Source organism: Schistocerca cancellata, chromosome 6 (assembly GCF_023864275.1).
Source record: "Schistocerca cancellata isolate TAMUIC-IGC-003103 chromosome 6, iqSchCanc2.1, whole genome shotgun sequence".
Lineage (NCBI taxonomy): Eukaryota > Metazoa > Arthropoda > Insecta > Orthoptera > Acrididae > Schistocerca > Schistocerca cancellata.
In genome coordinates, this window is record NC_064631.1 from 533,341,699 (window position 1) to 533,354,927 (window position 13,229).

The following is a 13,229-nucleotide window of genomic DNA, read 5'->3' on the forward strand; positions in this document are numbered from 1 at the left end:
AATCTACATGTGTGGCGTTTTAATCGGTGTGTGTACCAATACAGTTAACTGGTGTTTCTCTTTGATACACTCCCAAATCCCTCACTATACTTCTTTCACAAGACGCCTTGGACAACTGAGCATTCAAAAGGCTAGTTCAATGGTAGAAAGACGGTAAGAGACAAACCTTTGTGCTACTAGCCCAAAAACAAAAGTACATTAAATGTGTTCTATCTCAAAAACCAGTCAGAATAAGTCATATGACCATCTAAAGTTTTTTCTTCAAATAAGTGTTCCTGTCATATCTCAAATATTGACCACTCTCCCTGAGACAGCCTGTATGTATTAAAACCTCATTAAAGCACAAATGGCCGTAGATGCCGTGTCAGCAACTAGCTAGTAATGCCTACAGAAATAATATCTATAAATTCATGCATAAGTACTCTATAACTTTAACACTTTATGAAAATGATCTACTGCTACTCATCATCGAGGTGACACATTGAGTTATATTTTATTTTGATTTTCTTGTACACCTTAAAGATATTTGTACGTGTAAAGAATGTTTACTGACCTGTGTAGGTAATAATATACATAACAGTAATTTATTCTGCATCAATGCTGCTTACGGAAATGTTATGGACACATATCAAAGAGTAAAAACACATTGTGTAGTAGGGTCTCGGAATGCGAGTGGAGTGACGTCAGAATGCTCATGCTGCACGAGCACTTGGCTGCAGACTCTGATGTGATCGGACATGTGAGTTGGGTGCTAAGTCTACATGAAGAGACATTTTAATTAGTGACACAATAGCAATTGACGAGTGGGGGCAAATGAAAACGCAGCTCCATTCACGTCAAGATCCTGCTCTGCCAATGGACATTGCTAAGTGAATCTGTACTCACAAATTTTGTCTGGAGCTACTGCAGCATTGTCAACAACAGCTATGGCTTCATCTCTTCAACAATGAATGACCATAAGACTGTTCCACTTAGTTCTTGTTTGTTATAACTGTAACGGCATTATCCAGTGATGCTGGTGAGCTTTTAGTTTTAATAATAATTACAGCACAACTTATAAACTTTAACATAATAATATGTCAAGTCATTATTTTAATGAAATAGTAAGCAACGTGTTGCACAAAAGAGATTTGATTTCTTTACCAGTTTCAAGTACTAAGTGCCCTTCTTCGGAAGGCTATTGCATTATTTGTGTCAAAAGATGCATACAGCAAAATGTCGTGGTCATGTGGTTCATAGAGTCTACACAACCACTATGAAAAAGGGCACTAAGTGCTCTAAACAGGTAAAGAAATTAAATTTCTTTAAAGTAATTGGTTGCTTATTATTTTGTTATATACAACGACAGTTGCTGATGATGGATACAGTCATTCTTATCAAGTAGGTCCGATGTCCATTCCTGTTATTGAAACTATCTGTGTGTCATTTATTTGAAAAGAAAGAAATACCGGGTGATCAAAAAGTCAGTATAAATTTGAAAACTGAATAAATCACAGAATAATGTAGATAGAAAGGTACAAACTGACACACATGCTTGGAATGACATGGGGTTTTATTAGAACCACAAAAATACAAAAGTTCACAAAACGTCCGACAGATGGCGCTTCATCTGATCAGAATAGCAATAATTAGCATAACAAAGTAAGACACAGAAAAAGATGATGTTCTTTACAGGAAATGCTCAATATGTCCACCATCATTCCTCAACAATAGCTGTAGTCGACGAATAATGTTGTGAACAGCACTGTAAAGCATGTCTGGAGTTATGGTGAGGCACTGGGGTCGGATGTTGTCTTTCAACATCCCTAGAGATGTCGGTTGATCACGATACACTTGCGTCTCCAGGTAACCCCAAAGCCAATAATCGCACGGACTGAGCTCTGAGCTCACGAGCATCACCAAATGACGCACGCAAGAGATCTTTCATGAGTCTAGTAATTCTTTATGGTTCTAATAAAACACCATGTCATTCCAAGCATGTGTGTCAATTTTTACCTCTCTATCTACCTTATTCCGTGGTTAATTAAGTTTTCAAATTTATACTGACTTTTTGATCACCCGGTATATAAAAATTAATTTCAAAGCCTGTTCATTTCTATATTTTTAATAATTTTGAAAACAAAAGTAAAACTATTTTTAAGGTGCCTCAGTAACTTCACTGTTGAGATAATTATGGTTTAGAGCCATAGTTATTCTTGCATAACGAAAGTAAATTCAATTACCTGAAAGTAAATTAATTCCTATCACTTCAAGCTAAATATTTTATTTAAAAGAAAACAATTATTCATGCTTGCTAATTTCGCATAAACTTGTGATGCTGTTTTGTGTGTTGGCCTGGTTCGTATTTGGTCATTGCAATTGTGCTGATATTCTGTGATAGTTCTTTTATTTAATTAGTTCTAAAGTCAATTGACCAAGTTTCCTTTCATGTTGCATTGCCAATTACCAAGTTAGCAAAGGTGAGTAAAGGCTACTGTGAGGTTACACAACTATTTAGCATAACAGTAGACAGCCTCCAGTTAGTCAGTGCGAGATTTATTTATTCCAGATTCATTTCACTGTGTTTAATGACAGGAGTATTAATAACTGAAATTCTTTCTCACTATTATTTCATGATGTGTTTTGTTACTGCAGAAGTATGTGTAGACTTCTGTTGCCTCACATATTCAAATTATTCCTTACTCATTTCCGATGGCAATTTTACTTTATTAGTGAACAGTGTCCAATTGGGCTCGAGACCAATTTTTCATTTATTCCAAAAGTATCTGTAAAGTTTGCTGTTTTGTATCCCGAGTTCCACAATACCCCTTTTTGTTGGAACAATATGTAAATGATTGCATTATTTTGATAACTGAACTAAACGTAACTAAAACCAGGGCAGGCAGGAAAGTTTTATAAGTAAGGAAAGTAGGTATAAGCATCGTAATATGGTGCCCGTGGATCATATGCATAGCTCTGTTCTCAGTACTATGAGATTTACTGCCATACTTTAAATTTATGGCGATGATACACTACTGAGATTTTGCTACTCCTTTTTACAGCAAGAGCAGTGAACACACTATCTTGTCAAGCCAGCAGAGCAGGTCCTTGGGGAAATATTTTATTTATATATCTATTAATTTTTTAGGAATTGGTGTCCCAAATTGGCTTCAATGTTTTTATCGTTAGGGTTAGCTAGAAACTTCACAGTCTATCATTCTGCACCGTGGCAGCAGTGAGATTTTCGCACACAGTCTGGTGGCCAATTACACCAAAAATAACTAACTCCATTTATTTTTTTGCTATCCACAGTGTAGTAAAGGATCAACAGCTGAATTTAATGTTATTACTAAAGGTACTTTCCATCAATTTAAGATCTGAGTCAAGGCTATCTGATTCCGAAAGCAACACAGCACAACCTGTCTGAAATGATTTTTATACCTTCTAAATGAGAGATCCAGAGATAGAATAAGAGCTATGAGGGATAATCAGCCTGATGGAGACAATTTAACTGGACCAGTTGCAACACACGTGATATACCCATTCTAATAGCAGAAGTGGGTTGGGAGGAGGAGGAGGAGATTAGTGTTTAACGTCCCGTCGACAACGAGGTCATTAGAGACGGAGCGCAAGCTCGGGTGAGGGAAGGATGGGGAAGGAAATCGGCCGTGCCCTTTCAAAGGAACCATCCCAGCATTTGCCTGAAGCGATTTAGGAAAATCACGGAAAACCTAAATCAGGATGGCCGGAGACGGGATTGAACCGTCGTCCTCCCGAATGCGAGTCCAGTGTGCTAACCACTGCGGTGGGTTGGGTTGGGTTGATTTGGGGCGAAGAGACCAAACAGCAAGGCCATCGGTCTTATCGGAATAGGGAAGGAAGTCGGCCATGCCCTGTCAAAGGAACCATCCCAGCATTTGCTTAAAGTGATTTAGGGAAATCACAGAAAACCTACATCAGGATGGCCGGACACGGGATTGAACCGTCGTCCTCCCGAATGTGAGTCCAGTGTGCTAACCACTGTGCCACCTCGCTCGGTAGCAGAAGTGGTACCAACAGCAAGAACTGAAGAACAGGGCAAATAAAATCACATCTAATAACATCAGTTGCACTAAGAGCAAGACCAGAGGAATGAGGGAGATGAAACTAAAAACGTGCTTCTTAAGATTCATTCAAGATTGTTGTACAATATCTATAACACACAAACCCAAAAACTGAAACTACTATCATACATAGACAGAAACAAATCCTCTAACTTTGCCTCTGCTGCCAGTTAGTTAAGAGAAATTTCTCATAAGTTCAAGCAACCCAGAAAAAAGGCAATATCTAATCATAAGTCTTTATTTAAAAGGAACATTATTGTAAAATCTAACTGCAAAACAAAGAAACCCCTTACTCTACTATTTAGACAAGGCATTTTATCCAAATTGGCATTGCAATATGTTTCTTCTTTTCTTTTATTTTCTGTTAGGAAAGGACAGTACTTCTTAGTTGGAACAACATCCACATTATTTATTATAAGTGAAATTTAGAAAGGAATGTGAATAATCATGCCACCCCCAAAAGATTTAAGCAAATTGTGAAAGTATCTTATAGCCATTAGTTGTAATGATCAAATTAAACAGATCACTAATATAAAAAAAAATTAAAAAAGAACTGCATACGATACAGAACTAACTTAGCATCGCACTCATAAAAAAGAATGGTTAGTAGATGCGCAGCACTCAGATTTCCTGATGTCCTTACCGTCTTTGTGGTGACAGCGAGCATTCTGGACACACCAAGTACACTGACCAAGATTTAACTTAGAGGCAACGGACGATACTGGTGCAGCAGATGAATACTGATTATTTGGTATCTGATCACTTGGATTTGTCATTGTTCCATGTATCAAGCAAGAATGACAGTCTCCCAAAGCTGGACATATCCCAGGACAACGAGTTGTTTGTAGATTTGTTGTGCAGTTTATTCCAATTGTTCGACCATAGCACACTTCATCTGCTGAACACCAACCACATTCTGGATTTGCTGTGCATTCCATGAAACTTCGATGTCTGCAACACAATGAAATTTAAATTACGAGTAATTTTCATCAATTTGAAAAAACTGCAGATGTACATATGCCCCCCCCCCCCCCCCCCCCCCCACTCCGCCCCTAATGAGGCAATAAGCAATGCCAACACTGCTCAACACAGTGTCTAAGCATTATAAAACAAATAATAATATATAAAACAAAGATGCTGTGACTTACCAAACGAGAAAGTGCTGGTAGATAGACACAATAAAAAACACACAAACACACACACTGCCTGTGTCTGTATATGTGCGGATGGATGTGTGTGTGTGCGTGCGCGAGTGTATACCTGTCCTTTTTTTTCCCCCTAAGGTAAGTCTTTCCACTCCCGGGACTGGAATGACTCCTTAACCTCTCCCTTAAAACCAACATCCTTTCGTCTTTCCCTCTCCTTCCCTCTTTCCTGATGAAGCAATCGTTGGTTGCGAAAGCTTGAATTTTGCGTGTATGTTTGTGTGTCTATCGACATGCCAGCGCTTTCGTTTGATAAGTCACATCATCTTTGTTTTTAGATATACTTTTCCCACATGGAATGTTTCCCTCTATATATATATATAATATATATATATATATATATATATATATATATATATACCTAAAAACAAAGATGATGTGACTTACCAAATGAAAGTACTGGCAGGTCGACAGACACACAAACGAACACAAACATACACACAAAATTCAAGCTTTCGCAACAAACTGTTGCCTCATCAGGAAAGAGGGAAGGAGAGGGAAAGACGAAAGGATGTGGGTTTTAAGGGAGAGGGTAAGGAGTCATTCCAGTGCCGGGAGCGGAAAGACTTACCTGTTGGGTTCAAATTAATGATATGGTTATAATAGAAGGAAACATTCCATGAAGGAAAAATATACCTAAAAACAAAGATGATGTGACTTACCAAATGAAAGTGCTGGCAGGTCGACAGACACACAAACGAACACAAACATACACACAAAATTCAAGCTTTCGCAACAAACTGTTGCCTCATCAGGAAAGAGGGAAGGAGAGGGAAAGACGAAAGGATGTGGGTTTTAAGGGAGAGGGTAAGGAGTCATTCCAGTCCCGGGAGCGGTAAGTCTTACCTTAGGGGGAAAAAAAAGGACAGGTATACACTCGCGCACGCACACACACATATCCATCCGCACATATACAGACACAGGCAGTGTGTGTGTTTGTGTGTTTTTTATTGTGTCTATCTACCAGCACTTTCTCGTTTGGTAAGTCACAGCATCTTTGCAGCAGAAGTTCAAATAATCCCAATCATTTATTATGGCAGATACAGAGGTTTACCTGCCTTTACCAGAGTCCTTCCGCATCATCTCCAATATTCTTATGGTTGGCATGGAAAGATGAATGGAATTGAGAAACTCTTGCCATGACCTTTATCTTCATCTGTTCTCTTTAATTGTTTACCAGGTTTTTTTTCTTTGGATCCCATATGGCTGCTAAGTTCTCCCTCAATTGTCTAGCCTAGCCTTCAACCTTCGCTATGCTATTTGCCTGTCCCTAATTGCAATGAGGCATTCATTGCTTTCACCCATGGGCACATTGCCCATTTTGACGCCTTTGGTATGGATGTCTCAGTTGCATGGTGGGTTATTCACTTGTAATATAAACCACCCATTCCTGGATGATAAATGGCTACACAGCGTCCAGATTGCTTTGCTGAACATCCATTCTAGTAGCTTTATTTCAGGTTCTCTTCTGTCTGGTAATTATCCAGTAAGGGATGTGGTCATTTGAGTGCATATCAGTATGTACCTTCCACTCTAGAATACTTGTGTTAGTAGGCCAACAGAAGGAGAGGTTAATGGTTGAGGACAACCCTGTGGCAAAGCTGAAACCCATCATTTAGCTCTGTTCAGATGAGATTATGCCGAAACCCATCATTTAGCTCTGTTCAGAAGAGATTATGGAGAATTTGATCGCTGGGGCAAGTGTTGTTGGAACCCCAAAGCAAATGGTGTGACTTACATCATAACACTTACAAATGACTGGAGGTGTTGCTTACAAGGTCAATGAAGAGCTTAAATCAAACAATGGAAACTCAAGGTAGGAATATCAACAAAATAGGAAAAACAGATTGCTACTTACCATAAAGAAGACACATCAAGTTTCAGGTAGGCGTGATTAAAAGACACACACACACACACACACACACACACACACACACACAAGCAAGCACACCTCACACACACGCGACTGCCAACTACAGCAACTCGGGCCAGAATGCAGTAATCTGGAGAGGGAGAGGAAGGGGAAGAGAAAGAGAAAGGGAAAGGGGAGGGGAAAGGGAAAGGAGGAGGGGAAAGGGAATAGGAAAGGGGAAGGGATAGTAGTGTATGGGTGAAGAGAGAGATGAGCACTGTCTGGTGGAGTGTGCAGGCACTAGGCTCCAACAGACACGGTGTCAGGAGGACATGGGGGCAGGGAGGTGTGAAAAAAAGGAACAAAAAATGAGAGGAATGGGGAAAGATGGGTGGATGCATTGGCAGAGGGCTGAAAACAAACAGGGTGAGAGACAAGAATGGGGAGGAGATGTTAGGACATTGGGGGGGGGGGGGGGGGTAGAAACTGTTGGGTGGAGGGTGTGGGGACAGTATGTTATTGTAGGTTGAGGCCAGGATAATTATGGGAGCAGAGAACATGTTGTAAGTATAACTCCCATTTGCGCAGTTCAGAAAAGCTGGTGATGGAGGGAAGGATCCAGATAGTTCAGATAATGCAGCAGCAATTGAAATCAAGTGTGTTATGTTCAGTAGCACGTTGTAACACAGGGTGGTCTGCTATATGGGAGGGAATTTTGGTAGTGTAAGGGGTGACTGCTGTCAAAATGCAGATACTGTTGGTGGTTGGTGATTTTAATGTGGACAGAGGTGGGGATGGCGCCATCATATAGGAGGAGGCAATGTTAAGAAGGACCACATGAAGTGGACAAGAGAGAAGGTGTTGAAGTTGTGAAAGAACGAAGATAGGGTGTCCGGGCCCCGGGTTCAGACCATGAAGATATCATCAATGAACCTGAACCAGACTAGGGGTTTCATGCTTCAGGAAGTAAGGAAGGTCTCCTCTAGATGGCCCATAAAAAGGTTGGCATAGGAGGGTGAAATACGGATGTCCATGGCTGTGCCAAGGATTTGTCTATATACCTTCCTTTCAAATGAGGAGTAGTTGTGGGTTAGGATTAAGTTAATAAGGTGAATGAGGTAGTGGGTTTGGGATCTCAAGGACATTGGAAAAGATGGCTTTCAATAGCATTAAGTGCCCTAAATCTAGACTCCCATGTGAAAGACACCAACCGCTTCCTTCACAAACTCTCCACCAACCCCCCCTCCTCCCCCTCCCCCTTTTACCTATTGGATTCCTACTCATCACTGTTGACGCCACCTCCATATCCTAACCTAAAACTACTTCTTATTTGAAGGGAAGGTGTATAAACAAATCTGCGGCACAGTCATGGGCACCCGCATGCCATCCTCCTATGCCAACCTTTTTATGGGCCATGTAGAGGGGACCTTCCTAGCCTCCCAAAACATGAAATCCCTAGCCTGGTTCAGGTTCATTGATGATATCTTCATGATCTGGCCCCAGGGCCAAGACACCCTATTTTCGTTCCTTCACAACCTCGACATGTTCTCTGTCGTCCGCTTCATGTGGTCCTCCTCAACCCAGCATGCCACATTCCTAAATGCTGACCTCCTACACTCTGATGGCTCCATCCACAGCTCTGTCCACGTTAAACCCACCAACCACCTACAGTACCTGCATTTTAACAGCTGCCATCCCTTTCACACCAAAAAATCTCTCCCATACAGCCCACCCACTTGGAGACAGCATATCTGCAGTGACAAAAGCTCCATTGCTCAGTATGCTGAAGGTCTCACCAAGGCCTTCACAATAAGCACTATCCTCCAAGACCCAGTCACAAACAAACCTCCCCTGTCATTTCCCCTCACAACCCCACTCCTCCCACCACCCCTAAAAACCAGCCACAAAGGAGTGTCTCCTTTGTCACCCAGTACCACCACAGACTGGAACAACTGAACCACACCCTCTGCCAGGGCTTTGATTACCTATCATCGTGGCCTGAAATGAGGGACATCCTACCCGAGATACTCTCCACCCCTCCTACAGTGGGGTTCCATCGCCCACCCAACCTCCACAACAACTTAGTCCATCCCTATGCCACTCCCAATGCCAACCCCTTGCCACAAGGATCATATCCCTGTGGAAGATACAGGTGCAAAACCTGCCCAATCCACACCACAGCACATCCTATTCCAGTCTTGTCACAGGTTTATCCCACCCCATCAGAGACCAGGTCACCTGTGAAAGCAGCCACATCATTTACCAGCTCTGTTGCAATCATTGCGCAACTTTTTATGTTGGTGTGACTAACCAGCTGTCCACCAGGATGAACAGCCACAGCCCAAATGTGACCACAAGCAAAGTAGACCAACCCATGACACAACATGCAGCTGAATATCGCACACTTGATTTCAATGGCTGCTGCCCTACCCGAGCCATCTGGATCATTCCCTTCACCATCAGCTTTCCTGAACTGCGCAAATGGGATTTATCCTTACAACACATTCTTCGTTCCAGTAATTATCCTGGCCTCAACCTATGGTAACATACTGTCCCCACACCCTCCACCCAACAGTTTCTACCCCCTATGTCCTAACATCTCCTCCCCATTCTTGTCTCCCACCATGTTTATTTGCAGTCCTCTGCCAACGCATCCACCCATCTTTCCCTGCTCCTCTCATTTTTTGTTCCTTTTTTCCCCACCTCCCTGCCCCGCAACATCCTGCTAGAGCCTAGGGCCTGCACACTCCACTAGACAGTGTTCATCTCTCTCTCCACCCGTACACTACTATCCTTTCCCCTTACCCTTCCTCTTCCCCACCCCCTCATACTGCTGCTTGCATATCACATTATGTTGCATCCTGTTGTGCCTGTCTGAAACTTGACGCGTCTTCTTTATGGTAAGTAGCAATCTATCTATAAAGAGCTTCTTATCAAGTGAATCATTACATGAGAAGTATGTTATGTATATGCTGAATTTCAACAATGCACCAATGACAACAGCTAGTGCTTGCAAGATGGTAATGAATGGGACTGGTGAAGTGTGGTCTATGTTGCTAATGAACAGCACTACCCCCCCCCCCCCCCCCCATTAGCCCTGTTAATGCTAAAGTAATCTTTGCCCAGGACAGAATACAGGTTGTGTATGTGGGCAAGAAAAAAATTCCCAGATTTTTTCTGCATTTCCTGTTTAAAAATACACTTTTTCTCAGGTAAAAATACACTTTTTTCCAGATGAAAATACACTATGCCCCTATTTAAAGAACATTTTTTTCTGTCTTAAATGACAACATACTCTCCCTCAGAGCTGTAAAACTCACCAGCCAATTTCAGCAGATATTCAGGGCAAAGGACACATAATGTAGTCAGCCAATAGCAACATCATTATTAATTGGGACAAACACACAAACAGAAAAAGTTAATTGTTTAAATTAGTATACATAAACTACAGCTACAACAAAGCTAAGCTTTCATGTATGACATTGGTTGCCAACTTTGTTTTCCTCCAAGGGTGTTGTTTGGCAGGATCCTAAGCGCACAATTTAAATAGTAGCAGCTCAATATTTCTGACAAGCATGATTATAAATTTCACTGCTTTGCAATGAACATTTTGTGGGTTACTGGCTGAATACATGTTCCGTCGAACATTTTCATTTTTCCCTAGAATAGTCAATTATGTATGCAAAATAAATAGAAAAACTAATATTGAAACTTGGTTTTTCTTAGTGGGTGTTACCCTTTAAGGTATATCAAGCACATATGTGCCAGCAAAATTTTAAATAATGGCATAAGTGGCTGGTCTTCTGGGCCCAAAATTGTTTACATTCGTATTATTCTTATGGTGAAGAGAGTACTGCATGTGATTCACGATTACCGTATTTACTCGAATCTAAGGAGCACTCGAATCTAAGCCACACCTGAAAACTGAGACTTGAAATCAAGGAAAAAAATTTTTCACAAATCTAAGCCGCACCTGAAATTTGAGACTCGAAATTCAAGGGGAGAGAAAAGTTTATGGCCGCACCTCCAAATCGAAACAGAGTTGGTCCATTGTAATACGAGACACAATTTAAGTCGAATGAATGACGATACAGCTACAGTAGTTTGGTTCGAGTCGTAAGCTTAGCGGTTAAGCTTTACCAGGTAGCCATTGCTATGTGTCAGGCGCTCCGTCCGCATTTATACGGGTACCCTTCCTTTTTCACGTGCTTCGTCTCGTTTGAATTTATTGTTTATTTTTCTTTGATCTGATAAGTGCCATTCTCTTTGTTATAGGTGTTTACGTCACTCTAAGCTGGAAATGCCTTATTGTACTGTGTCATCCTTGTTTGTCGCATTCTGATGATGAGCGTTTACGAGCTGTCGCTGCCCACGGCATGGCTTGCTTTAGTGCGTGCTGCTGCCGCTTACAATAATACAAAAAGAGGAATTGTCTCATTAGCGAAACAATGGCAAGAGACTGCTATTTGCTGTTACTTACACTACAGCTTTCTTCATTAATGATCAACAAGAACCAAATAATAGACTGTGTATGATAGAAAATGTTCTGAACGAGAATTCAGCTAAAATTTTCTCCGTTTGAAAATCTCTGCAGGCGCCTCTTTAGTACATTACATTCTGCAAAGAAACAAGTCATCTTAGATTCAAAAATCTAGTTAGTTGCCGTGCTTCATTTCTAACTATCACTATTCAGCATAAGAATAATATGAATATAAACCAGACATGATACATATATTCTTCCATGTTTGCTGTTGTCTGACTCTAGTTTCGTAGTTTATGAGGCACACAGGATTTAAATGAGATAGCAGCAAACACGAAACAATACATGGCAATATGTTTATATTCATATTATTCTTACGGTGAAGAGAATACTGCATGTGATTCACAATTCATTAAAGTTCCTGTTAGCAACCATCTCTTCTCACAGATAGGAAAAAATTCAGAACGTAGAGTTGGCCATATTGACAAACATCCCAAACAGTCTTGCCAGTGGATTTTCGTAGCACATTGAAATGCTGCTACATTCGAAGATGAACAATACGGAATTTGTATTTACTTCGTTGGATAATGAATGAAAATGCAGTGGTCGAAACTCGGGGCGGAGAAAAAAAGCTTGTCTTCCACCTCTCTCTCTCTCTCTCTCTCTCTCTCTCTCTCTCTCTCTCTCTCTCTCTTTTTTTTTTTTTTTTTTTTTCCTGACGCAGAGATTTTGGCGCCAGTATTTATCTTTGTGCCTGCAAAGCATTTCAGAATTTCAGCTTGCTTTGCACTTGATTCCAAGCTGCACGCGGTTTTTTGGACTCCAAAAACCGGAAAAAAAGTGCGGCGTAGATTCGAGTAAATACAGTAATAAAAGTTCCTATTAGCAACTGCCTCTTGTTACAGGTACGAAAAAATTCAGAATGTAGAGTTGGCCATATTGAAACACATCCCAAACAGTCTTGTCAGTCAGATTTTCATAGTAGATTTTTAGAGATGACCTCAAATGCAGAGTGTGTTGTTGATGTCTTCAGTCCATAGACTGGTTTGATGCAGCTCTCCATGCTTTTCTATCCTGTGCAATGCAGAGTAGCAACTTTTATAAAATAAGAACGAAAATAACTTTGAAATTAAACGTTGAAACTTAAAACAAAATTTTATTAGGTTTGTAATATATCTTATACGAAATGTTTAAAATAACAGTCATGACTCTGAATTACTATCACACAATTCTTTGCTGCTCATTTCTTCATACAGAGCATTGTCTGCCATACCATCTAGCGCACTGGATATTGAACATTTTATAAATGCTTGTTGCACAGTCTGATTTGGATCACACTTTCCTTTGGCGCCAACAGTATAATTTGACAGCATATCAAAATATACTGGATTTTGGTCGGTATTTCCTATCTGACCAAGAAGGTATTGCTTTTCTGGTTGCCGCCTAATTATGAAGTGCTGAAATTCCACAAGTTTTTCTTCACAATTTTTCGGCAGCTTCTGTGCAACTGAAGGTCGCCTCCAAAGTGAAAAACACCAACGCTTCATAAACAGAACAATCCAGCTGCAACTTGTCTTAAAATTTTCGATTTTTGCTCTCCAGCAATTTCA

At 40.7% G+C, this 13,229-nt stretch overlaps 1 protein-coding gene across 1 annotated transcript in view; it reads right to left on the minus strand.

Moving 5' to 3' along the window:
* The window catches only part of LOC126088413 (multiple epidermal growth factor-like domains protein 8), a 333,556-nt gene that overhangs the window by 211,066 nt on the left and 109,261 nt on the right, over window positions 1-13,229 (minus strand). Inside the window, exon 10 of the mRNA XM_049906553.1 lies at window positions 4,726-5,033. Within this exon, the coding sequence (XP_049762510.1) occupies window positions 4,726-5,033 (308 nt within the window). The remainder of the gene's footprint in view (window positions 1-4,725; window positions 5,034-13,229) is intronic.